At 46.9% G+C, this 26,729-nt stretch overlaps 1 protein-coding gene across 1 annotated transcript in view; it reads right to left on the bottom strand.

The window, feature by feature from the left end:
- TNPO1 (transportin 1) overlaps positions 1–26,729 on the bottom strand; it is a 685,264-nt gene that overhangs the window by 239,300 nt on the left and 419,235 nt on the right. Inside the window, 2 exon segments of the mRNA XM_029574697.1 lie at positions 7,275–7,362; positions 7,454–7,612. Of these exon segments, the coding sequence (XP_029430557.1) occupies positions 7,275–7,362; positions 7,454–7,612 (247 nt within the window).

Genomic DNA, 26,729 nt, shown 5'->3' with positions numbered 1-26,729 from the left:
AAATTTGTAACCTATCATTAAAATCATCCATTGTACCTGAAGACTGGAGGGTGGCCAATGTAACCCCAATATTTAAAAAAGGATCCAGGGGCGATCCGGGTAACTATAGACCAGTGAGCCTGACTTCAGTGCCCAGAAAATAGTGGAAACTATTCTCAATCAAAATCGTAGAGCATATAGAAAGACATGATTTAATGAGACACAGTCAACATAGATTTATCCAAGGGAAGTCTTGCCTAACAAATCTGCTTCATTTTTTTTGAAGGGGTTAATAAACATGTGGATAAAGGTGAACCGGTAGATGTAGTGTATTTGGATTTTCAGAAGGCATCTGACAAAGTCCCTCTTGAAAGGCTTCTACGAAAACTAAAAAGTCATGGGATAGGAGGCGATGTCCTTTCGTGGATTACAAACTGGTTAAAAGACAGGAAGCAGAGAGTAGGATTAAATGGTCAATTTTCTCAGTGGAAAAGGGTAAACAGTGGAGTGCCTCAGGGATCTGTACTTGGACTGGTGCTTTTCTATATATATATATATATATATATATGATCTGGAAAGGAATATGACGAGTGAGGTTATCAAATTTGCGGATGATACAAAATTATTCCGAGTAGTTAAATCACAAGCAGACTGTGATACATTACAGGAGGACCTTGCAAGACTGGAAGATTGGGCATCCAAATGGCAGATGAAATTTAATGTGGACAAGTGCAAGGTGTTGCATATAGGGAAAAATAACCCTTGCTGTAGTTACACGATGTTAGGTTCCATATTAGGAGCTACCACCCAGGAAAAAGATCTAGGCATCATAGTGGATAATACTTTAAAATCGTCGGCTCAGTGTGCTGCAGCAGTCAAAAAAGAAATAGAATGTTAAGAATTATTAGGAAGGGAATGGTTAATAGAACGGAAAATGTCATAATATGCCTCTGTATCGCTCCATGGTGAGACCGCACCTTGAATACTGTGTACAATTCTGGTCGCCGCATTTCAAAAAAGATATAGTTGTGATGGAGAAGGTACAGAGAAGGGCAACCAAAATGATAAGGGGATGGAACAGCTCCCCTATGAGGAAAGGCTGAAGAGGTTAGGGCTGTTCAGCTTGGAGAAGAGGGGGGATATGATAGAGGTCTTTAAGATCATGAGAGGTCTTGAATGAGTAGATGTGACTCGGTTATTTACACTTTCGAATAATAGAAGGACTAGGGGCATTGCATGAAGTTAGCAAATAGCACATTTAAGACTAATCGGAGAAAATTCTTTTTTACTCAATGCACAATAAAGCTCTGGAATTTGTTGCCAGAGGATGTTGTTAGTGCAGTTAGTGTAGCTGGTTTCAAAAAAGGTTTGGATAAGTTCTTGAGGAGAAGTCCATTAATGGATATCAATCAATTTTACTTAGGGAATAGCCACTGCTATTAATTGCATCAGTAGCATGGGATCTTCTTAGTGTTTGGGTAATTGCCAGGTTCTTGTGGCCTGGTTTTGGCCTCTGTTGGAAACAGGATGCTGGGCTTGATGGACCCTTGGTCTGACCCAGCATGGCAATTTCTTATGTTCTTAATATGGATCCCTATAGTTTGGATTCTTCTTCCGTATACATATCACTTTGCATTGGTCCACATTAAATTTGTCATTTAGATATCCAATCTCCCAATGTCACAAGTTTCTATTGCAATTTCTCACAGTTGCCTTGTGATTTAACTATTTTGAATTAACTGTGCCATCTGGAAATTTGATCACCTCACTCCGCTTCCTCTTTCAGATCATTTATAGATACATCAAAAAGCATTAGTGCCAGCACAATGACAAGAGGTGGGTGACACCTTATAGACTAACCAATTTATTGATGCCTGGGGCACTCCATTCAATCCTATTGTTTCCAATCTAAGCCTTTTATTAAGCTACAAGACACTGCCCTCCTAAGCCATGTTTAATTTCCAGATGAATTCCAACACATTCACAGGTAAGAGTGAAGCAAATAGATGACAAATCAAAAAACAAAAAAGCTTCACATGTGTAATTACCTTTCAAAAAATCTTTAGTTTGTAGCTTTACAAGGATGTTATATCAAGGAAGAAAAAGACCTCAGAACCTCTATGCCCGTTCTGATGGAAACAAATGGCATTTACAAGGTCATCTCAATCATAGGCTAAAAAAACCTCCGACCACCCAATTTTTTCAAATTTATTGTACCAGAGAATAAATTTCTTTTTTTCTGTTTTTGTGTGTTTTATATCTAAAACATACTTCAGCAGTTCATCACTCAAACTGGATCCCAATGGCAAATATTATGACATACAATTGTTTTGAATGATGTCTATAACTAAGTACCTTAGTGACTATTCTGATGAAAATATCTTTGAAAAAGTACTCAATGCAAGAAAAGGCTGTGACTTATCTGAGTCAGTCTCACAAAGGTCCATCACACTCATGTGTAGTTTCTTGCTTGTGGTCCAAGTTGAGCAATCTCAAACTCAGTCAGACCCAGCAGTGAGTGTCTGTGTTTCCACTAGGACGTTTAGCTATTACTGTTCTTGCATCCTGCAAGTTTGATGCAGCTAGTTAATTCTATCATTGCAGTACAAACCGTAAAGTATATCTGGATTCTTGCTGTTTTCTCTTAGGACAAGATGCATGGGGACCTAATACAGTTTTCTCTCAGGACATAGATGCATCTGAAAACAGCTACATGTGGACCTAATTATAGTTTTAAAAATAAGATTCTACTAATTGCTCCTTATACAAGCTATAAAAAATAACCATTGTACTTTAAGACATTTTCAAGATGGTTGATCCCAGACGACAGTATAAATACAAGGGAAGTTAAGCTGACCAGGTTTATCAATGTTTTTCTTTGAAACTAGCTTTATAGAAAAGCAGAAGGGCAAATGATCTACACTTCAGCTTCTCCTGCACGGATGGGTCTAATGTACAGCTCTACTGTACATAGACTAGTAGTGCTATCAGCATCTGCTCCTGTATTGGCTAGATGGGAATGAGTATCACCGAAGCATGCAGCTATCTGTTGCACCAAACCGAGCCCTGGCATAATCAGTAGCAAAAGAAGTAGCAGGGACAGTGGCCATATCTGCTCATATGGGCCACAAGAGGACTACAGCTTCATCAGCAGCCTCCATGAATGGAAGAAAAGCATGATATTCCACAAAAAAAAAAAAAAGAGTATAAAATCTTTAACCTTTCGTTTTTATTCTATGGCTTAATTCATAGTATGATACTGCTAATATAAGACATTTACAGTGTACTGACATATAATGCTCAAGATGTATAATCATGGGTCCCACATTTTTAAGTTTTTGAAGAATGCATTTAAAAATTACAAACATGGATGCTTCCCTTCACGTTAAGCAGCTCAACGTGATGTATTTCAAGATTAGAATTCTCTGCTTCAAAGGCACATATTTGCTCAAAGCCACTTATGTATGTTGAATGTGGACAATGTCTTCCATCTTAGCCAGTAACTGAAGAGACACAATGGAAAGATTTAAACACTCATGCACTAATTACATACAAGAGAGACAAAGAGTTGCGTAGATCGCCTGTGACCTGTCCGCTCCAGATAGAAGGCTAAAGCCCTCTTGCAATCCAGCTGTGCAAGTCCCACTCACCTTGATGCGAGTGAGGCTTGGGGGAAAAAGGTCAACAGGACCTCTGACTGGTTAAGATGGAACTCAGTCGACTTCAGTAGGAACTTGGGGTGCGTCCAGAGAACCACCTGGGCATGAAAAAACTGTGTAAGTCACCAGTGCAGCTGGCTCTTGTCCTCTCCCCACCAGTCGGCTGGGGAGATGGCAGTGGCTTGGGTGCTTGCTGCTGCCTGGAATGGCTCCAAGAGCTCACTCTCTGTGGGAGGGAGTGAGACGCAGGCGCGTAAATACTTCTGCTGAGGATAGAATGATCGTCGCAACCCCTATCGTGTTGATCTCCTAGCCAAAGACTGGTGGAAAGATGCTGGAGGGTTTCATGGTGGTCCCGCAACTGAGCTACTGCATCCCTCAACTTTATTACCAAAGAGATTTTCGCCAGTGCACAGCAAGTTGGTGAGCCTCTCCTGTACCTCCAGCTGGAGGTCAGAGGCCCAGAGCCAAGCCATTCTGCAGGCGCCAATCCCGGCAGCCGCCCAACTCTTGCAGTCTCAAAAATATCATTTGTTGAGCGCACCTCATGCTTCCCACATTCAAGGCCCTGATACATGACCACCAATAGAGCATCCTGCTGCTGCTGGGGCAAACGGTCAGCCACCTCCTGAACCTGTTTCCAGAGGTTACGGGGAGTACTGAGTCATATCTAACTAATAGGAGGCTAGTTGGGCTATCAGCATGGTGCCCTGAAAGACCTTCCTACCCAGTGCATCCAACACCCTTGTGTTCCCTCCCCAGGGGGAGCCAAGGCATGGGTTCGGAAGCACTTGCCCTTTTTCAGCACAGACTCAACCACTATCGATTGGTGGGGGAGCTGATGCTTTTCAAACCCAGTGGCATGCTGGACAAGGTACACCCCATCCACAGGCGGAACCAGGAGGGGTTGCTCCCAAATCCTGAGGAGCAGCTCCTTGAAGATATCATGGATTGGAACAGCCACCACCTCCGTCGGGGCATCCACAAACTGGAGGACCTCTAGCATCTTGTGCTGAGCACCGTCCATCATCAGCTGGAACGGAATGACTTCTGCCATGGCCCGTACCGACCCTGAAAAGATTAATTCCTCGGGCAGGGACCTTCACCATTCCTCTGGGAGAGACTGATCTGAGGGAAGGCCCTCAGAATCCTCCGAAGAGGAATCGTAGGTGTTATCACCCCATGGATCTTAAGGGGTATTGTCCTTACTAAACTGATTCAGGGACAAAGGACAGGGCCGAGGTCTAGGCATCACGGGTATGGACGGCACAAAGGGCCCTGCAGGCAAACCCAGCAGGGCCAGCCTAGGAGTGGGAAGGCACAGCGGCACCGCCAGACTCGAAGGGCCTTCCTCCTCCGAGGAGCCATGAACGAGAACGGCATTGGGCCGAAGGAGCAACGGTGTCCCACGAGGCATCGATGGCCCCTGGGGCACCATAGCCAGCTGAGTAGGGACGACACCAAGAAGAACATTGAGGTGCTCCAACAGCAGCTCCAGCAGGGAGGCCTCGGCCATCAGGGCTGATGGCAGCACAGGCTCGATGCACCACAAGGTTCGATCCACAGTCAACTGTGCCCTGCGCTCCAGCTCCTCGAAGGTAGCAGACACCAGAACGGCTGCGTGGGAGGAGGGGGTGGCACGATCCTCCTCAGAGCCTGCAGGGAGGTCAATACCCAGCACTGGAATCGGTGGGGACTGCTCCGTAGCTCTGGCATCAATGGAGAGCATAATCTCCTCGCCTTGGAGGCATTGTGCTTAGACCTAGTGCCATCCCGAACCCTGCTCTGTGCACCAACAGCGACCAATGTCTATGCTTTTTTGACTTCCCACAGTGCTCGGTCCGGTCTTTCCCCAGCACCAAGTTGGAAGGCGAAGATCCAGACATTCGACCTAGAAAAGACTAAAGACGTTCGTTCCCCAGCCCCCTGCTCCTCCAGGGAAGGATGAGCATCAGTGCCCACTGGTTCCCCCTGATCCTTCGATGACAAGGACACAGATGCCAAAGATTCAGATCTCTGGGGGGCCAAACAACTTCTCCATCTTATCAAGGTGGGCCCTATGGCCCTTGGTGATCATCTAGTCACAGGGGCAGCACCCCCCAACGTCATGGGCTGCCCCCAGGCACAGGATGCAAACATCGCGTGGATTCGTAATCAACATAATCCGAGAGCACTGATGAAAACCCAATGCCATGACAATAAAGGCCAGCGAACAGACCATGACCTGCAGGGCCCGAAGGACACCACTACGGGGAACCAACTGTGAACGAGAATTGACTAATGCCAGGTGGAACCAAGAAAGACCCAGCACAGGAAACAAAGCAAAAATCACCGAAAAAAATGGATTAGTATTCCAGAAAAAAGTACGAGCTCCAAGACGGCAAGACGACAACTCTGTGGGAAAAAAAAAAAAAGACTGAAGAGGATCCTGCTTAGACGCATGGATGAGCGTGCTCAGTGTGCCAGTCAAAGTTTTAGAAACTGAGAAGTTTTCCGTGTCAGGCTTCATCTGATGTTACCCATATGTGAGGACTACCATCCTACTTGTCCCTAGGAGAATACATTTTCTGCACTATATTTAAATTATAGCTCCTAAAGAGTGATTATAATTTTGACAAAATAGAGAATTTTGCAGGAATATATTGAACAGCTTTTATGCCCAGAATTGCCCCAGGAATATTTTCTTTCCTTAAGGGCTGATATGTTTCCTGATGTCTCCAGGCCTACCAACATACAAAGGGATACGTTTTTAACTATGCAGACAGATGTACAAAAATTAGATGCAATTCTGACTAAATACAGCATAATATTAAGTCAAATATGGAATTCAATATCAGCTGTTTTATTCAATATTTGTTGCTGATATACAACAATGAATGTTTGTTGATCCAGACTACAATAATCAATTTAAATGTATGTTTGCCAGGAAAAACACAGGCTCAAACTAAATCCTGAAAAAAGTCTGAGGTATTATGGTTCAGCAGACTAAGAAGGACGCTCAGAGTTTTAGTCTGTGGTTTATGGTGCTTTTGCCACTATGTGACTCATCAAATGTGCTCTTTTCTGGTTAAAAAGGACCTTGCAACTATTGTACATTCATTGATCACTAGTAAATTACTGCTGTAACAGCTTGTATCAAGGTCTACCCCCAAGAAATCTTAGACATCTGCAATCACTACAAAATACAGCAGCTTGCCTTCTACTGGAGGGAAGGGGACTAATCACATTGCACCATCACTAAAACAGTTTTAATTTTGCATTCTATTTCTAATTATTGTGTACATAATTTTTAATTTATTAAAAATTGCTATGTACACATCTCCAAGGAAGATTGAATTTTATCTGCTTCATTAGCTTACTGCTGATTTACAGACCATTTATAAGAACTTTAGCAGCACACTATTTACACTAACTGATTATCTAGTGTGTTCGTCCTATCCATATTTTTTTGTGGTATAAAAAAAAAGGAGTTAACATTTTACTCCATCAATTACAAGTCACTGCAGTACTTGGCCTATTATTAAATAGGTACATGAGAAAAAAAAACACAGGAAATACATCACAGATGTGCATTAGGAGATAAACTGGGAAGGCGTGAATTAAAACTTTGAAGATAAAAATCAACAGCATACATACCAATGCAAGGCTTGACATGCTGAAAGCATGCCTTCGTTAAGTCACCTAACAAGGCAAAAGAACTCTGTCGTACCTCTGGCATTTTATCCTACAAAAGAAAGAGGGGCAAAAATTGATTCATACCTACATTTTATTATCTCCTGATTACTGTATACTAATGCAACTGTAGTTGTCCTCACCTGCATACATTGGTACATTAATGTAAGAATGTTGCTTCGAGCCACCAGTTGTTCAATATTACCTCCAAGGCCTTCAGCTAGGCCACTTAGCAAATCAAGAGCCACAATCATGAAATCCTTATCTGGAGACTCATATTGATCTGGCTGAGCATTGTGGAGCTGCAACAAAAAAAAGTATATGCTTACAACCAGTTCTATTTATTGATATCTCATTGGACTAATTATGTATCATTGGTTCTCCAAGTTGAAAAAGTTTCTACAAGAAGGTTCAATTCCAAGATCATCCCCAACTTAAATAAGGGAACATGGAAACAGATACAATTAGGATGAAGCCATCATAAAGGGAAGACAAAAACCTACAGTGCCATTATCAACTGGAGCAATGGTTGAGTAGTCAAAGGACATGATTAGGAATGAGGCAGCATAGTAGTGCCCTACTGGCAAGGCTCTTTATTTTCCTCTGTAAATCACCCCCACAAGCAGAGCTTGACATCTTGTACAGAAGCGCCAAAACTTGTACAGCATTCCAGTCAAATAAGGGAAAGATTTTTGACTTGTTCCAGAATACACAGCCAGAATTACAGCTGGTGTGCTGGAGAAAAGCAGAGGTTTTATGCAAACCATTGACCTCTACATTTAGACAGTTGAATTATCCAAATAATAAAGGAAGGCTACAGATCACGAATATCCCCAAAAATCGTACTTCCATAAGGTTATAGTGGCATGTATGCAATTGGAGAAGTTACCTGATAATTTCATTTTCCTTAGTATAGACAGATGAACTCATGACCAGTGGGTTTTTGCTCCCCTGTCAGCAGATGGAGACAGAGCAAGCTGATGTCAGAGTATATATAACCCTGCAGTGACTCCAGCCTGCCAGTATTCTCATTGAAAGCAACTGTGGGCAGACTAGCAAAAAACTTGATTAAAAACAATGAACCATTACTGTACTCAACCAACAATAAACACTGAACTCAAGTAAGAATATAGGTTCCCCAAGCTAGAGACTGAATAAGCACTTACCTGTAATCCCTTGGGATCCGTACCTCCACAGGAGGACTATTGATACAAGCAGTTGGCAGCTGAGGGTGGGAAGCTGAGTCCATCTGTCTACACTAATGAAAACAAAATTATCAATAAGTTATTTCTCAATTTTCTATTGAGTAGATAGATGGACTCAGGACCAGTGGGATGTACCAAAGCTACTCCCAAACAGAGCAGGAGGTTGCCCTCAGTACAGTCAACATATGTGCAAAGGCTGCGTCCTCCCGTGTCTGCACATCCAGACAATAAAATCTGGAAAAGATGTGTAAGTAGGTCCACGTCGCAGCTCGGCAAATGACAACGGGAGACAACCTAACCTCCACCCATCATGCTGCCTGAGCTCTAGTGGAATGAGTCTTAACCTGAGTAGGCAACAGCTTTTCAGCATCCACAATCGTGGCCGTGACCACCTCCTTAATCCAGGAACACTATCTTCAGGGTCAATAATAATAATCTTCAGGGTCAATAATAATAGTCTCAGCTCACCCTTCAAATTCCTCTCAAAAAATTCACGTCCAAAAGACCAATCAGAGAGTCCTATAGAGAAACCCTACAAGTACCACCCTCCAAATCCATGAGGCACATAACCGCCAGAGACAGGGCTTTCTCCACTGCAGGACCAACACTGTGGAACTCCATCCCACCAGATTTGCGACAGGAACCCTGCCTTCCTACATTTAGGAAAAGACTTAAAACGTGGCTATTCATGAAAGCCTTTCCTGAACTAAACTGAACCTATTCCATTATTACCTATTCGCTCAGACTTTGCCTTAATCATAGTAATTAATATCCCTACCTCATAAGGGCAATTCTTCAACGCTATAAGCACATTGACTGGCATATTGTTATCTATATTTAAACCCCTGCTTCTTTTCTCTGATCCAAGTTATATTATTCCCTTGTTTTATTGTAACTGCATTCCTTAGCCTTCTCTTGTTTAATGTTTTTTACTACCATTACTATTATTTTATTATTATTACTTAGATCAATGTTATTTATTGCCTTTTTGTTCCCTATCTACTTGTTAATTGTAAACCGACATGATGCGATATTTATCGCGAATGCCGGTATAGAAAAACTTAAAATAAATAAATAAAATAAAATAAATAATAACCACAAGGAAGGCTACACACTGGTTGAAACATAGGGCCTGCTAAAAAATTCAGCACCAGGTTAATACTCCACAAAATAACCAGCAACTGCAAGGTAGGCTGAAGGTGCTTCATTCCCTTCAAGAAATGGGCCACATCAGGATGGGCTGATAGGGAGACACCACTTACTATGTCTCTGAAACATGTAAGAGCCGCAACCTGAGCCTTCAAGGAATTAAGGGCAGATCCCTTATTCAACCCATCCTGCAAAAAATCCAGAATAATCAGGATCTTAACCGAACGAGGAAGAACACTGCCCTCATCGCACCAGGTCTCAAACACTCTCCAAACCCACACATATGCTAGAGAAGTGGAGAACTTCCAAGTGATGACTAAGGTAGCAATCACTGCAGAAGAATATCCATGCTTCAACAGGCGAGCCCTCTCAAGGGTCAAATTGTAAGACAGAACCGAGCCGGATGCTCTTGAAGAACTGGCCCCTGCTGCAACACATTCATGTATGGTGGAAGACAGATGCCTGGGACAATGGTGGAACCACCAGGAGTACTAGCCCCCTGTGGATTTCGATTCTGCGAATGACCCTGCCCAGCAATGGCCACAGAGGAAAGGCATAGAAAAACTAGTCTTCCAGCCAGACCTGTACAAGAGCATCGATGCCCAGGGATCACAGATCTCTCCTGCAACTGAAGAATCGAGGAACCTTCACATTGTGAGAAGTTGCCAGCAGGTCCAGGAACAAAAGGCCCCAGCGATCCACTATCAGCTGTGGACAGCACCCATTCTCTGGGGTCCAGATTCTCCCTGCTGAGAAAATCTGCTCGTATGCTGTCTCTCTCTTGATGTGAGACCCCAAGATCTGAAGATCTGTGGTCTACTTCCTGCAGCACTTGCTGGCTTTGGTTCCTCCCTGGCGATTGATGTAGGCTACTGTCATTGCATTATCTGACATCATGCAGAGCACTCGACCCAATAGTCTGTGGCTGAATTACAAGCATGCCAACCTAACAACCCAGGCTTCCAGGCGACTGATGTCTCAGACAGCCTCTTCGGCCGTGCAAGGTCCCTAGGCTATCATTTCATGACAGTGAGCTTTCCAGCCCTGGAGCTTGCATCTGTCATGAGCACCAACCCAGTTCAGGGAGGACAAGGAAACTCCCTTTCTCAGATGAGCCTCTTGCAACCACCACTGGAGGCGAGAGCAGATACCCATCGGCAAGTAGAGCTGAACTGAATAGTCCTGAGACTGTGGGTTCCAACAAGAAAGCAGTAAGCGCTGAAGAGGACTCACATGCGCCCTTGGCCCACAGTACCACTTCCAAGGTTGCCACTATCAATCCGAGCACCTGTAGATAGGACCACACCCTCGGGGATATTCGCGTTTATCAACTGACACACTTGAGACATCAATTTCTTAATGCGAACTTCTGGCAGGAAAACTTTGCCCAGCCTCATGTCAAAGAGAACACCCAGATACACAAATGACTGAGAAGGCCAGAGACTGCTCTTGGCCAGGTTCACCACTCAACCGAGCTCCTGCAGCAAGGAAATTACCATGTTGGTCACCAGACTGCTCTCTGCCAAAAACTTGACCTGAATTAATCATCCAAGTATGGGTGTAAAAGGATCCCATCTTTCTCAACGCCGCTGCCACAACCACCATAACCTTGGAAAAAGTTCTGGGGGTGGTGGCCAGACCAAAAGGCAGCACCCAAAACTGATAATGGCGACCCAGCACCGCAAAGCTGAGAAAACATTGGTGCTCCAAATGTATGGGAATATGAAGGTAAGCCTCGGACAGATCCAGGGAGGTCAGAAACTCCCCCAATTGTATGGCTATTATACAGATAGCAAGGTTTCCATGTGATAATGAGTCACCTGCAGATGACGGTCGCCACTTTAGGTCAAGGAATGAACGAAAAGAACCTTCCTTTTGGGTACAACAAAACAAACAAAATAGCGCCCCGTATTTTCTTGAGACGCAGGCACAGAAGCCACAGCCCTCAGCTGAAAGAGCCTCAGAAGCGTAGACTCCCACTATCTGCTTCTTCTGCAGGAAGTGGCAAGGAGACACCATGAACATGTCCCGAGGAATGCTGCAAAACTCCAGTGCATATTCTTACCGTATCACTTCCAGGATCCAATAATCAGACATCATCTCAACCCACCTCTGATAAAAGAGATAGGGGTCCCCCTATCTCCTCCTTCTGAAGGTGCGTCAGCAAACCTTCATTGGGAAGCTCAGGATGGGCCGCCACCTGAGTCTGCTGCTCTTGGACTGTCGGGAACGAAAGGATGGAAACCTACCAAAAGGCAGAGTCCTCTGAAAGGTCGGGTTTCTGTAGGGGCGAAAATGCTTGGGAAAACCTGAGACAACCCCTCATAGAAAAGGAGCGCTGCAATTGCTTATCTTCCAGTAACCATGGAACTGGAGATTTGCCCCACATTCTGGCCAGTTTTTCCAACTCGCTCCCAAACAAGAGTGAGCCTTTAAAAGGGCATTTTGTAAGATTAGCCTTGGAGGCTGTGTCAATTGACCAATTCTGCAACCATAGCCAACGTCTGGCTGCCACTACCAAAGCCACTTCTCTGGCCAAGGTATGGACCAAATCACAGCCTGCGACTCCCAAAATTGGGGCAGCAGGTTCCACATCGGTGGGGGATTGTGGCCCTCCACAAAATACTTCCATAGTTGCGCCAGCCACGCTTAGCCTGTCTTCTCTATACCTGCGCCACCATACCAGGCATCAGAGTTGAGGCGGGCGTCTACTCCTTCGATGACTCCTGGAATCCATGGAGCCAGCAATCCTCACCGGCTTGTACTTCTGCGATCCACACCGGATGGTAAGTACCAGCTTCTGCAGCATGCCCATTGAGATGTGTTCTCTTAATTCGGGCCACATGGTTTGAAAAGTTCTAGGTCATGTGCCTTCTAAGAACAGTATTAGTGTCACATATCGCTATGCCAGCTATGTCAGCCACAATACCAAGAGAACCTCTCTATCATTTCTTTGGGTTTGCATCAGGGCATCCTCCCTTTTTCAGCAACGAGGTTCTGTACTGATTAATGCTCTGGCTTCTGGTTCCTGCTTCAGAACCAAAGTTCCAGGTGCATTCGCTGATCTGCTAAACACGAGATCCAGCAAATGCTGCCTCAAGTGCAAGTCCACCTCGAAGCCTGACGACAGATCTCTATGTCTCCTTGTACAGCACACAAACGCGGGTAAGACTTTACCGCTCACACTCCCGTGGGAGGTTATATGATATCCAGATTACATCAGCCCCTCCAGTTGGACACCTCTTGGTCTCCCAACTGGCTGGATATCAGAAGACCACCGCACCTTGTACCAAGGTTCTTGGTACACTTCCCCAGACGCTACAAAGCGCAGAGGGGGGGAAGGGGGGGGTTGGGGAGTTTTAATTACACTATTCTTTCTTTCAACAGAAAGTAGTTACTCTCCGCCCATCCTGGACCTCAGAAATACCAACTTTCTTCAGAAGGCACAGGTAAAATGGTATCTCTCATTACCATGCTTCCATATCGCAGAAAGTACATTACCTCTAATCTTTCTATGTGCTTCATGGTGAGTCAACAATATTACAATCCCAAGCTCTGCCGCTTGCACCAGCTTCGGCAACTGGGGTATTCATTGAATCATTATTGTTGAATGCTGTTTCTCTGCGGAGTGCAGCAACATTCACGCTTTTCCTTGCATGGACAGCTGCATAACCACAGACAGTCCACGCAAGGAGCTCTAACTTCTTCATGACTCACTATACATTTACTAACTGGGATTACTCTCATTGCCATAAATCCCTTAATACAACACTTCTGAACACCACAGTCAAAATGACCTTCCTGTCCAGCATACGCGCAGACATTCTAATAAATTCTTATATGGTTTCGATCTTTTCTAACTAACCGCTCTTTATATGTACATGTCAACAATCACTGCTCAGATTCATACATTTCTTCAACTGGTGTTCCACAGGGTTCATCACTGTCTCCAATACTTTTTAATATATATTTGCTACCCCTTTGTCACATTCTTACAACTTTAAATGTTTATTTTCAAATTTATGCAGACGATATTCAGTTGCTTGTTCCCTTTAAAAATTCATGGTCGGAAACTTTTTCTTTAATATCTTTGGTCCTTTCTACTATTAATACATGGCTAGACCACAACCGTCTAAAACTGAACCCTTCAAAAACCATGATTACACATCTTTCATCTATTTCAGAATCTACCATAGGCCCTCCTTCTCATTTAAGCTTCAAAAATTCTCATCCCTGTCAGTACCTCTTCTGTTAGTCTAGGTATTACAATTAACTCCAACCTTTCTATGGCTAATCATATTTCTAATATCACAAAAAAATCTTTCTATAAACTGCATTTATTGAAAAGAATTCGACCTTTTCTTTTTTTCAACGATTACCGTACAGTTTTACAGTCCCTAATTTTTTCGGGTATGGATTATTGTAATGCCTTATTCTTAGGATTATCTGACTCTGCTTTATACCCTTTACAATTGATTCAGAATTCTGCCGCTCGGTTGCTTGTAGGTACCTCACGTAGAACTCATATTACACCAGTCTTACTTTCTCTTCATTGGTTACCGATTAAATATCGAATTCAATTCAAAGTATTATCAATCATTCATTCTCTTATCTATAACACCTCTTCCACTTGGCTATGCACAAACCTCCGTATATACAAACCCTCCAGACATCTTAGATCTCTTTCAAAAAATTTATTAGATATTCCCACCGTCAAATTGGCAAAATTTGAATTAACCAGAAAAAGAGCATTTTCAGTAGCAGGCCCTGTTTTATGGAATTCACTCCCAGATCATCTTAGTCTTACTTCTTCTACTCAACAGTTCAAAAAATCACTTAAAACTTATTTCAGAAAGCATACTCCTTAACTCCTAATTCTTAACATAAACATTCATTCATCTATTACAACAGCAGTATCCCCTTCAATTCATACAACTCCCATAAGAAACAATTATTTTCATTCACTCCGTCTGTAATTTTATTGTTTAAAATACCGCAGGTCTTGAATGTTTATTGTGTTATTATTTTAATTGTTAGTTTTAATTTGTTTTTATTTGTTAAGTTTATTTATTATGTATGTTTGGTTGTAAACCGTTTTGATTAATTCCTCCGAATTGTAAAAGCGGTATATAAACATTTTTAAATAAATAAATATGTCCCTGCACGCATTTTTCCATAACCTCAGCCCCTCAATTCTTCATTGTCTGGCTATGGGGTTTTTTCACTATGCACTTTCCTCATAGATCCAAAACTGCTAAGGGTTAGATTCCGTGAAATTCCATTATCAGTGGGTCTAAGCTGTTCAACCGCTTTCATCCCTCATCTATATTGCAGATCTAGAACCAAAACCTAGTCTGATCCCACTCATGCTCGCATTTCCTCAGGGTTGTAAAGTTTGACCTAAAATCTTCTCAACCCAATATGCGTCTATTCTGCTCCAGGCGCAGTTTCATAAACTTCCTGGAGCTTGTAGTCATGAGTTATATCCTTATGCCTTCCAATACTGCCTCTGCAACAAATCTTTGTGCATACAGACAGACAGCATAGGGACACAATGTGCTTTCCAACACACAAGCACGCACAACCTCTTAGCTGCTCTGCAAGGAAGCTGCGCAGCTCTACCCTTGGCCCTTGCTCACTCTATGCATCCTCGGGTCACTTATATAAGAGATTTACCAAACACACTAACAGACCTCCTCCATGTAGTTTCCATCCTCTCGAATGGTCTCTGACAACATGTGTGGCGTGAAAATCTTCTAGCGCCAAGGTCAACCGAACTTGCCCTCTGTGTTCGCATTGAACCATACGGTGCACTGATTCTCCTCCCTACACATGTTTCCAATGCGTTCCCATGGACGCCTTTCTTCCATCAAGGGCTTCTTAAATGTGTCTCTTCCGCTGCCTCTCATAGCCAGCTCTCTTCTAATGCTGAACCAAGACAGGGTTCACTGTTCCTCAGACCCATGTCCTGGCCGAGACCAGTATGTTTCCCATACTTCTCAATCTATCACACCAGTAACCAATTCACCTCCTCACCAGTCAGTCACAAATCGTAGACTCACTGATGTTCTCACAAAACCTTCCACACATAAATCCTGCCATTCAAAATGGCATGATTTACCACATGACGCATACAAAAGGGTATTCCCCTTTTTCTACACCACTCTCTTCTCTTGCTCCTCGGATTCTGCTCCCCAGACATCCTCCGCATAGGTACACCTCTGTTCCAATTGGCGAATGGTTTGGGAGTGGGGATACCAGACTAATGGTAAACCCCTTCTGAGTCAGCTTACCATGGATTATCCACTGATCAAGCCGCCTCTATTTTCACTAGTCACGGAATGGAACCTATATCTTATCCTTATAAGTCTCATATGTTCTCCGTTTGAGCCTTTCCATTCCTCTCATTTCACAGTTTGACATGGGAAATTCTTTCCCTCAAATGTCATTTCTGTCAACAGGGTCAGTGAGTTACACACCTTGTTACATACTCATCCGACCATGTGTTCCCTCCATGACAGAGTGGTTTTACGTATTCAACTTCATATCTTTAAGGAAGACGTTGCATCTCACCTTACTCAGAATATACTCTGCCCATTTTTCCCCAACACCTCTCTCACCAAAGCGAGAGGATTTTTACACTCCTTGGACAGTAATAATGCACTTGCATTCTATCTAGATCGCACTACACTCCATAGGAATTCCACCTAACTCTTTCCATCTGTGGCAAGAGTCAAGCTGCGAGTTCCAGTGGGCAAACAGACCTATTCCTCCTAATTGACGGTCTGTATCTTTTTCCTACCAACAAGCAGGCATTTCATTACAACTGTGTAACCACACTCTGTTGCGTCAGTCCCGGCCTTAATAGCTTCCCCTTGGCCGCAGCTGCTTGTACATAACTTATCAGGCTACAACCTGGAGTTCTCTTCATACCTTCGCAGCCCATTCTTGCTTATATACGACTAGCCGGCATGCTCCATGTTTGATCAGTCCATCTACTCTTATTCTTTTCGGTTTCACTACCCAACCTCCTTCCACCAACCCATTAAGGGTTTCAGGATACACTCCGAACCAAATTCCACCCCTGACATTGCGCCTTTCACGCATCTTGGGTGCATTTGGTGCACTCTCGGGCATCCTCAGCTCAGTACTCACCCATATGTGAGGACTACCATCCTGCTTGTCCTGTGAGAAAGCAAGTGTTGCTTACCTGTAACAGGTGTTTTCACAGGACAGCAGAATGTTAGTCCTCACGAAACCCACCCGCCACCCCACCGAGTTGGGTCTGTATACATTTTTACGTTTATTTTAGTTTCGCTTGCGCTTTTAGCTATAAGACGAGACTGAGGGAGACACCTGTGGCTCACAGGGATAATTGCAGGCTGAGCATGCTCAGTGCACTCAGTGTGCCATTGTCAGTCAAAGCTTTGTAGAAACTGACAAACGTTTTCCGTACAGGGCTCCATCCTGTGATGTCACCCATATGTGAGGACTAACATCCTGCTGTCCTGTGAGAACACCTGTTACAGGTAAGCAACACTTGCTTAATTCTATTATTAAAATGAAGGAACGTTCTCTGAATTTCATGTTTCAGAGAATTTCTTCTTTTTCTGCTTGCTGTTATTACCTGGTTGGGTAGGGAAAATGAATCATTCAGCCACTTAGTCTGTATGATAAGGTCTAAAATGGCTGTAACTTCCGTTTCATTCCTCCCTTCTGCTAAGACTTGAATGCAGGCAGCTGTTAAAGATCTGCCTTGCACTAGTCTTAACATTGGCAGCTTGCACTCCCGTGTCCCCCCCCCCCCCCCCCTTCCCCTTATCGGATAACCATGCAGTAATCACACATATACCATTATTGGTGAAAACAGGCCACAGCTTTTATTAATAATTAACATAAACCAAACTTTTTGGTACCCGAGTATTAGTGCGTCCATCAAATATAACTAAACCGGGCTTCGTACCGGCGTCCGCCATTTTAGCCAGTCCGCCACACGATCTTCCCGGCCCCCCGCCATGTCCAAGCCGAGGGGCCACCCCCCGGGCAGCCCACGCCCACCTCTACGCACTGCTCCTTCCTCTAGGACCCCGGTTTGTCCACCGTGTCCTCCAGGCCCCTCCTGGCCCCCTGACTCGGGTAGCCCCGCCACCCCGATTGCTGCGACAAATTCTAGACTGGCAAATTTCTTGCTAACATTGATTTCTGACTATCTGTCACTATTGTTCCACTTCCTGTGCCTTCTATCCCTCCCTCGTTCTAGCTCCTTGTTGGGTGGGTGGGTGGAAAATGCGAGCGCCGGCCAGCCGAAAAAGGCCTGGCCCGGCGCTCGCTCCGTATTTGAGGCCCGAGGTCTCGTGAGACCTCGGGCCGAGATTATCGCGTCGATGCGCGCTGGCGCGATGACGTCACCGCCCGCCTGCGCGGCGACGCCATCGCGCCTGACGCATGCCCCGGCCCTGCCGAAGCGCCGGTCCTGCCGGGGCGCTCCTCCCACCGCTGCCCGGACGCTCGACCCCGGGATCGCTCATGGTAAGCCGATCCCGGGGCGGGAAACCGAGAGAAGGGTGGGGTCGTCCGGCCGGCAAGCGCCATGTTAAGGGGTCCCTCCCCGCAGGCGCTTGTCGGTCTGTCGTAACATTGGCAGCTTGCACTCCCGTGTCCCCCCCCCCTTCCCCTTATCGGATAACCATGCATTAATCACACATATACCATTAGTGAAAACAGGCCGCAGCTTTTATTAATAATTAACAAACCAAACCTTTTGGTACCCGAGTATTAGTGCGTCCATCAAATATAACTAAACCGGGCTTCGTACCGGCGTCCGCCATTTTAGCCAGTCCGCCACACGATCTTCCAGGCCCCCCGCCATGTCCAAGCCGAGGGGCCACCCCCCGGGCAGCCCACGCCCACCTCTACGCACTGCTCCTTCCTCTAGGACCCCGGTTTGTCCACAGTGTCCTCCAGGCTCCTCCTGGCCCCCTGACTCGGGTACCCCCGCCACCAGGCCGGGATAGTGGTACACTTGTCCCGGACCCCCCAACACCTCTACTGCAGCCCCAACTTGGTCAGCGCACTCTCCAGCGCTTCCTGTATTGCGTTATTAAATATGTCGTACCCCACGTCTGATAAGTGAATCAGGTCCTGCCTATACAAGCCCAAGCATGGCTCGTCAGCCCACTCATGCCGTATGGTAACTATAGCCGTTGTTTGAGCCCATACCTCAATCTGCCTGTTCACTTTCTTCCGCCCTCTGGCCCATAATCTGTCACCCTGCCATTTCAGCCTGGGTATGATTTCGGACCATATTATGATTGTGCCCCGTGTCAAGTCCTGGATCTCCTCCAGATCCCTTTTTATGCTGTCTATGAGCTGCCTAGCTGTCTTTCCCCCCAGGTCGTTGCCCCCTAGATGTATGACTATGGCGTCTGGCGGGTACGCAGGCTGTTCTGTATCTCCGGGATCAGTTGTTCCCATCTCATTCCACGGATTCCCATCCATGTCAGGGAGATTCCCCTTGGTGCCAGCCCCAGGTGCGCTCCATATGTTCTCTCCCGGGCCCTCTTGGCCGCCCAATGTACGAAGGAGTGTCCCATAACCCACACTATCTTTCTTCGTAGGCACTGACCTGCGGGTAAGAGGAATTGCATGATTAGTGACCCAATTGCACGGCCCCCGGCCTTACGTATCTCTTGGCCGCCGCAGATTGCCACCTACCAATCTTTTGTATGACCTCCATAGGTAAACCCGCCTGGGCTGCGCTCTCCGCCGCCCCAATCCGGAACGAATGAGTACCATACTCTCCCGGGTTTAGCCCAATGGAGGCCAATCCCTTACGTAGCACTGCCGCAAATTGAAATTTAGTTAGTGGTACCCCGTCCTCGTGAATTAATAAATGGAAGCCCCCTTTTGGTCTGATCTGCAGGAAATTTAACACGTTCCTCACTGGGCATGTCACCTGTGACATCATCTGGGCCAACCTTATCTCTACCCCTTTTGCCCTCTGATCGGTTTTTGATTTGTGTACCCTTAGCCTGATTGCCTGCCCCTCCACTACTACATTGTGCAGTAATATGCCATCGTTACCTACGTCCTGTTTGGATGCCGCCACCAATTCGCTGACTCTTAAGGCCGCGAAGAATGCCGTGCAAAAAGCGGCCCTGAACAATACAACCTCGAACCCGTCAGAACAGACCTGCGCGGCTGCGTACCATAAACGCATCAATATCTCGTGAGTTATTGGCCGCCTCCTATCCCCTTTCCATACTACTGTCCTGGCCCAGCCCGCCAGCAACTTCTTGACCATGAAGTTATCCAGGGGATCTCCCAAGCCTTGTGCCTTTGTGAAGAAAGCAAAACCCGTCAACTGGTTTACTGTCGCCCCCCTGGAGAAACCCTCCTCCTTTGCCCAGGCCACGAATCGCTCTATGTGCCTACCCTCTATCCTACCCCCCCTTGCCATCCCTGCCCCCTTAAAAAGGCCTGTACTCTGGTAAACCCTTTGCAGTAGGCCTTCCATGTCGCTGGAGCAACGGATGCCTTCAGCAGTCCCCATTCTGTTACATTCCAATCAGCCATAACTGGCTCAGTATGGGGGCTCCTTCGACGTCTGCCTCTGGCACCTGTTGATGAAAGAGATCCCACTTAGCTCGGGATAGCGCATCCGCCACCTGATTTTGAACGCCTGGCACGTGCCTGGCTCGTATTGTTGTGTTAAGTCGCAAACCTTGCAATACCACCTCCCTTAGCAGTTCCGCCACTTTGGAGCAGCGTGCCGCTTGCTTGTTAATAACTGTTACGACTGTCAAATTATCTGACCAAAATACTATCTTTTTGTTGCGCAATTTATGCGCCCAGATCGTAATAGCCACTAATATCGGGAAAAGCTCCAGGAATGTGATGTTCCTCACCAACCGCTCTGTATCCATTTGGGCGGCCATGGCGCTGCGCACCATGCGCCCTGGCAGTAAGCCCCAAAACCCCATCCTCCCGTTGCGTCTGTGTGTATGTCCAGATCGTGATTCGACACTGCCTCGTCCTGCCATATTGAAACCCCGTTAAAGTTATCCAGGAATTCCAACCACATTACCATATCCTTTATTGGCTGTGTGATCCTGATGTGATGGCGCGGGTTTTTTACCCCCTGGTCACGTCCGCCAAACGCCTCAGGAATGCCCTCCCTATTGGAATCACCCGGCAGGCAAAATTTAAACTTCCTATTATGGACTAAATGGCCCCCAACGTTAGCTTGCTGCATGTCAATGCCCGCCGGAGCATGGTCCGTAACTTGTGCAACTTTTCTAGTGGCAGCCGCGATGTCATGGCCTGCGTGTCCAGCTCGATCCCCAAGAACGATAAAGTGGTGACTGGCCCCTCCGTTTTCTCCCTGGCTAACGGAACCCCGAATTCTTGGGCCATGTCTTGGAATGCAGACAAAGTTTTAGCACAAGTGTCCGCATGAGCTGGCCCCACAAATAAGAAATCGTCGAGGTAATGCGCCACGTTCACATTCCCAGCCCTCTGCTGTAACACCCAATGCAAGAACGTACTAAACATTTCAAAGTATGCACAAGAAACCGAGCACCCCATCGGCATGCATTTGTCGAAGTAGTATGACCCCTGAAAGTGAAAACCTAGAATGGGAAAGTTGTCTGGGTGCACCGGGAGCAATCTGAATGCCAATTTAATATCTGCTTTCGCCATCAACGCGCCTTCCCCGCAGCGCCTCACCAATGCTACCGCCTGGTCGAATGAGGCGTATTGCACTGTACACGCCTCCTCCGGCAAACCATCATTCACAGAACGCCCCGGCGGGTAAGATAGGTTCTGTATGAGCCTGAACTCGCCCCGTTCCTTTTTTGGTACCACTGCCAGAGGTGACAACATCATATTATCGAATGGCGGGTCCGCAAAGGGTCCCGCCATCCTGCCCAACTCAATCTCCCTCTCTACCTTTTTCTGCACTATGTCTGCTTGTCTAACTGCTGAGGCTGAATTAGTGTAACCCGTGCCCGTGATCCTACCCTGGAAGGGAATCCTAAAACCATATTCAAAACCGTCCCGCAACTGTTTGGCCTCCCTTTGCTTTGGGTATTTATCCAACCACTCCCCCATGGCGGATAGCCGCACTGGGGACGGTGCCTTACACCCTGCTTTACTGCTTCCCTTTACCATTACTCCCGGCTGAAAACCCCTGCCCCTTCTTTGGGCATCTCGCTGCTGGGTGGGGTGCCGCACATACTGCGCATATGTGTTTGAACCGACAATCCTGGAAGGTGCATCCTGCTTTGTTAAAGCGCCAGCATACCTTGCTGTTACCGTTGTCCCCCCACTGAGCACTACCCGTACCGGCCTGCCCGCCGGATGGCCTCGAAGGTTTGAGCGCCGCACCTGACTCCATGACCTTGCTAGTCATCTGACGTAGCCACAATCCCACGTCTTGAGCTGCCCAAGACAGGTTCTTGTTATCCTCCATCCTATCCCTGAACTTCTCATCGTAATTCAGCCAACACCACCCTTGATACTCCTTGTACGCCTCCAAAATAGAGTCAGCATAGCTCAGCATGGGGGCGTATTGCGAAGGGTCCTCCCTCCCTATTACACTAACCATTCTCAGGAATGCCCTTGTCCAATTGGTAATGTTCCTAGCTACCTTCACCTCCGCCCCTTTCTGCTCCTCTTTCTTCTTTCCTTTCCTTTTTTCCGCTGCCCCTTTTCTTCCCTCTAATATTGTGAATATATCAATGTATTCACGTTTTCGGATTTTGCTCCGTAGTGCCTTTGGCACGCTCTCCCACAACTCATCCATGTTCGGCAGAGCTGCTGCGGCCGCGTTGGCGGCCCCCGTGTCTCGTGCTGCGGAAGCCGCTGAGCCAACTGATGCCTAGCTCTCCTCCGACTCCTCCCCTGAGGATCGCCCCGAGGAGTCACTTTTGTGTGTCTTTCTTTTAGCCCTCTTGCCTTTTGTGTCTCCGGCCGATGCTGTCCTTCCTTCCCGGCTTCCGATCTCCTCGCCGCACCGCTCACGTGCTGCCTCTGCTTCGCGTGGTGCCGCCAATGTCTGCCCGATGGCGTTACTGGCCTCGCCCCGAGGTGCCTCCTGCACTGGAGTGGCACCTGCGTTACTCCTTCCCGCTGTGTCTTTCGCCGTCTCCCCTCTCGCTCCTCAGACCGCTGTCTGCTCGCCTGCACTGCTTGCTGGTGCTGTGTACCATGGCGGTGGGACCTGCCACCATGGCGGGTACATCTGCGCTTGCCATGCGTTGTAGCCGAAGAGGCCGCCCTCTTGTGTCCGCTGTGCTGATGATGACGCCTCCGCTCCAGACGGCCCCATCGGAGGCCACGAGGGCCAGCCCCACGGTGGCGCACTGTATCATCCGGCCTCTGGCTGCGTCCCGGTCAAGCCTCCAGCCTCCCTGGTCGCCGTGTCGCCTTCCGCCTCCGGTGTCGGCCTCTTCTCATTTTTTCCCGTCTGTTTCTTGTTTCCTTTGCCAGCTTGAGTTTGTCCCCTTCCTCGAGCCTTAGCGTTGTCCGTCCTGGGGCGTTTTCCGTGACCTTCGCCACCCTCGACCGGGCCATCGGGTCTCTCTGGGGTCGCTGTCCGTGGCTCGACAGCCTTCGTATGCCGGCTCCGCCCCCTTGTCTGCCTCGTCGTTGGGCCTGCCTTCATTCCTTTACCGGCCATCCTTGTGGTGCCGCGAGGTCAGAGTGTCCCTCAGCTTTAAAAGTCTCTCTCGGCTTTACAGTCTCTCCCGTCCTTAAAAGTCTCACTCTGCTTCGAAAGGCTCTCTCCCCGCTTTAAAGTCTCTTCCACGTTAAAGGTCCCTCTCCACTTTAAAAGTCCCTCCCCGGGAAGACACTCTCCTCTTTAAAGTCTTCACACTCCCCGGTTCTGGACCCCGGCGAAGATAAAACAAAGTACTCACAGTTCAGCTGCGGAACAGTCTCTCCCGGGTCTCTTATATCCTCTGACTGTCCTCTGAAGCGGAGTCCTGAAAATTTTTATTATGGCAGCTCCCGTCCAGGCCCTTTAAATGCGGCTCTTAAGCAGCGGCCGCCAAGCGTGGGACCGGCCTGGGCTGAGGACACTGCAGCCCCGAAGATCCTATGGGCCGGCCTGGGCTGCTCGGACCCCTCGCTGCCCGCTGCCCTCTCGCGGGCCTGCCTGCCACGTGGCTGCCGGGTGCTGTGAGCCGAGCAGCGGGGACGCTAGCAGCTCTCGCCCTTTTTTTTTTCTTCAAATTTTATTAATTCCCGCCTGCAATTCCCCCTGTTTGTCCGCTGCCGCCGCCGAGGCGCCTCGTCCTTGCCCCCGTGTGGCTGCCCGTTCCACCCTGCAGGCCTCCACGAACGCGGGTGATGGAGGGTCTCAAAACGCGAGCGCCGGCCAGCCGAAAAAGGCCTGGCCCGGCGCTCGCGTTTTGAGACCCTCCATCACCCGCGTTAGTCGAGGCCTGCAGGGCGGAACGGGCAGCCACACGGGGGCAAGGACGAGGCGCCTCGGCGGCGGCGGCGGACGAACAGGGGGGATTGCAGGCCAGCCGAAAAAGGCCTGGCCCGGGCCGAGATTATCGCGTCAATGCGCGCCAGCGCGATGACGTCACCGCCCGCCTGTGCGGCGGCGCCATCGCGCCCGACGCATGCCCCGGCCCTGCCGAAGCGCCCGTCCTGCCGGGGCGCTCCTCCCACCGCCGCCGCCCGGACGCTCGACCCCGGGATCGCTCACGGTAAGCCAATCCCGGGGAGGGAAACCGAGAGAAGGGGGGGGTCGTCCGGCTGGCAAGCGCCATGTTAAGGGGTCCCTCCCCGCTTGTCGGTCCGTCAGTTTGAAAAGAAATGTGCTTCCTGTGTAAAGAAAGGTCCCCATATTCTATTATCAAATCTTTTATTGCAAAGGTTAACTTGATAACCCCAATTAGGGCAACACAGGCATTGTGTCTGGGTGGACGAGGACTGAGCACAAAAGAACCTATTGTTCCCATAAGATTTATTCCACAAAGTAATATTACGATAAGGGATTCCTTACCATTGAGTGAAATTAACAGGCAATTCATCACAAAATACATGATAATGTGTACTATTTAAAAACAGAATTTCATACGGTTGCCGACAAACATAAGACAGAGTCTTTAATCGTTGGGAGGGGGAATCCTGTAACCTCACCCCCCATGTGGAATAATTGTCATAAGAGAGTGTTACTCAGGAAAGATGTCCATCCAGGAGAAAACAAGATCTTTAAGCAAACCTGAAAGTCCTTGCATAGGACTAGGTGAGGAGTCCTCCAGAAGTACATTAACCTGTTCAAGTCCTTTCATGGTTTTGTAGACCTCTCATATCTCCCCTCCGTCGTCTCTTCTCCAGACTGAACAATCCTAACTTCCTTAGCCTTTCCTCGTAGGGCAGCTGTTCCATTTTGGTCACCCTTCTCTGCCCCTTCTCCAATGCAACTATATCTTTTTTTTTTTTTAAGATGCAGCGACCAGAATTGCACACAGTATTCAAGATGCAATCTCACCATAGAGCGATAGAGGCATTATGACATCCATCGTTTTATTTGCCATTCCCTTCTTAATTCCTAACATTCTTTGCTTTTTTGATTGCCAAGCACACTGAGCCGATGATTTCAATGTATTATCCACTATGACACCTAGATCTCTTTCCTTAGTGGTAACTCCGAAGATAGAACCTAACATTGTGTAAGTACAGATTATTTTTTGCCTATATGCATCACCTTGCACTTGTCCACGTTAAATTTCATCTATTTAGAAGCCCAATCTTCCAGTCTTGTAGGTCCTCCTGCAATTCATCACAATCCGCTTGAGATTTAACTACTGTGCATAATTTTGTCATCCGCAAATTTGATCACCTCACTCATACATCTTTCCAAATCATTTATAAATTTATTAAAAAGCACTGGTCCAAGTATGGATCCCTGAGGCACTGATGAGGTTGATCCTGATCATAGTTTTGGCTGGAAGTGTACCAGATCTTGATACTCCCTTGACTGGCTCCTCCGCAGGAGATGGCAGTTCAGTTGGGCACATTCCAGAACCTTCTGGGCTTGGTCTGGATCCTGCTGCTTTTTCTTGGGTGGAGGTTTTTCAAGTTTTATGAGCTTTTGTTTAGGCACAGGCCTCCAACTTTGTCCACTCCAGTTAGGTTGGACCCTTCCTCTTCCAATCCTATGATTAAGCGCCATGGCATGCCTCAGTTCACCACAGATATCCCTGGTGGGGACCCATATGGCACACATGAGGCAATCCTGATTCTTTGGAAGATGGTGACATTCCTCCTGGTTTGGAGCCCTATCAAACCATGTTATGGTTCTTTCATAGGGATGAACTACTGACCCTGATTTCCCAGACATCGAAGATACTGGGAGTGCTGTCTTCGCTCTGCCTAATGTCTGAGGTTGTGTTCTTGCAGCATCTGAGGATGATAGAATTAACAGCTAGTGAATGGGAACTGATCTGGGAAGAGCTGCTGAAGCCAGAGGTATTTTCTAATGCCCTGGGTCGAACCTTCTTTGGATTAGTGGGTGGTATAGTAAAGACAGCTGTAGGAGTAGTTAGAGCTATAACTGAAGCGGCGGGTGGCCTCCTTTATGATTTAGGGATCAATCTATTCCCATTAATCCTTCTTTCTTACCCAGCCTGTCACTCCGTTTCTCAAAGAAAAAAATAAATGGACTCTTAGACTTCAGATTAAAGCACCGTTCTTAAGTTTGTAACTTGTACTCTACGGTAAAATTACTTTACTGGCCTTTTCTTCTTTCCAGCTTGTTGCAAGCTTCCAAGTTCCCGCCCCCTGTTGATTGTAACTGACTTATTCCTGCTTTGGTTATCTTTCGTTTACGTGAATTTGTTACTCTAGTTTTTTCCCTCTGTTAAACTGTAAACCGATCCGATATGGTAATCTACTATGAAGGTCGGTATATAAAATTGTTAAATAAATAAATAATCCTGGGAATCATAGTAATAATTGGCATTCTATTCTTCTGTTTTAGGAGAAATTAGAACAAAGAGCCACGAAACCGGAGATGGCATGTGCAAATCCAATGATACAGCCT

Source organism: Rhinatrema bivittatum, chromosome 1 (assembly GCF_901001135.1).
Source record: "Rhinatrema bivittatum chromosome 1, aRhiBiv1.1, whole genome shotgun sequence".
Taxonomy (NCBI): Eukaryota; Metazoa; Chordata; class Amphibia; order Gymnophiona; family Rhinatrematidae; genus Rhinatrema; species Rhinatrema bivittatum.
Note: the sequence above shows the minus strand (reverse complement) of the source record. Positions and strands in the feature narration are given on the sequence as shown.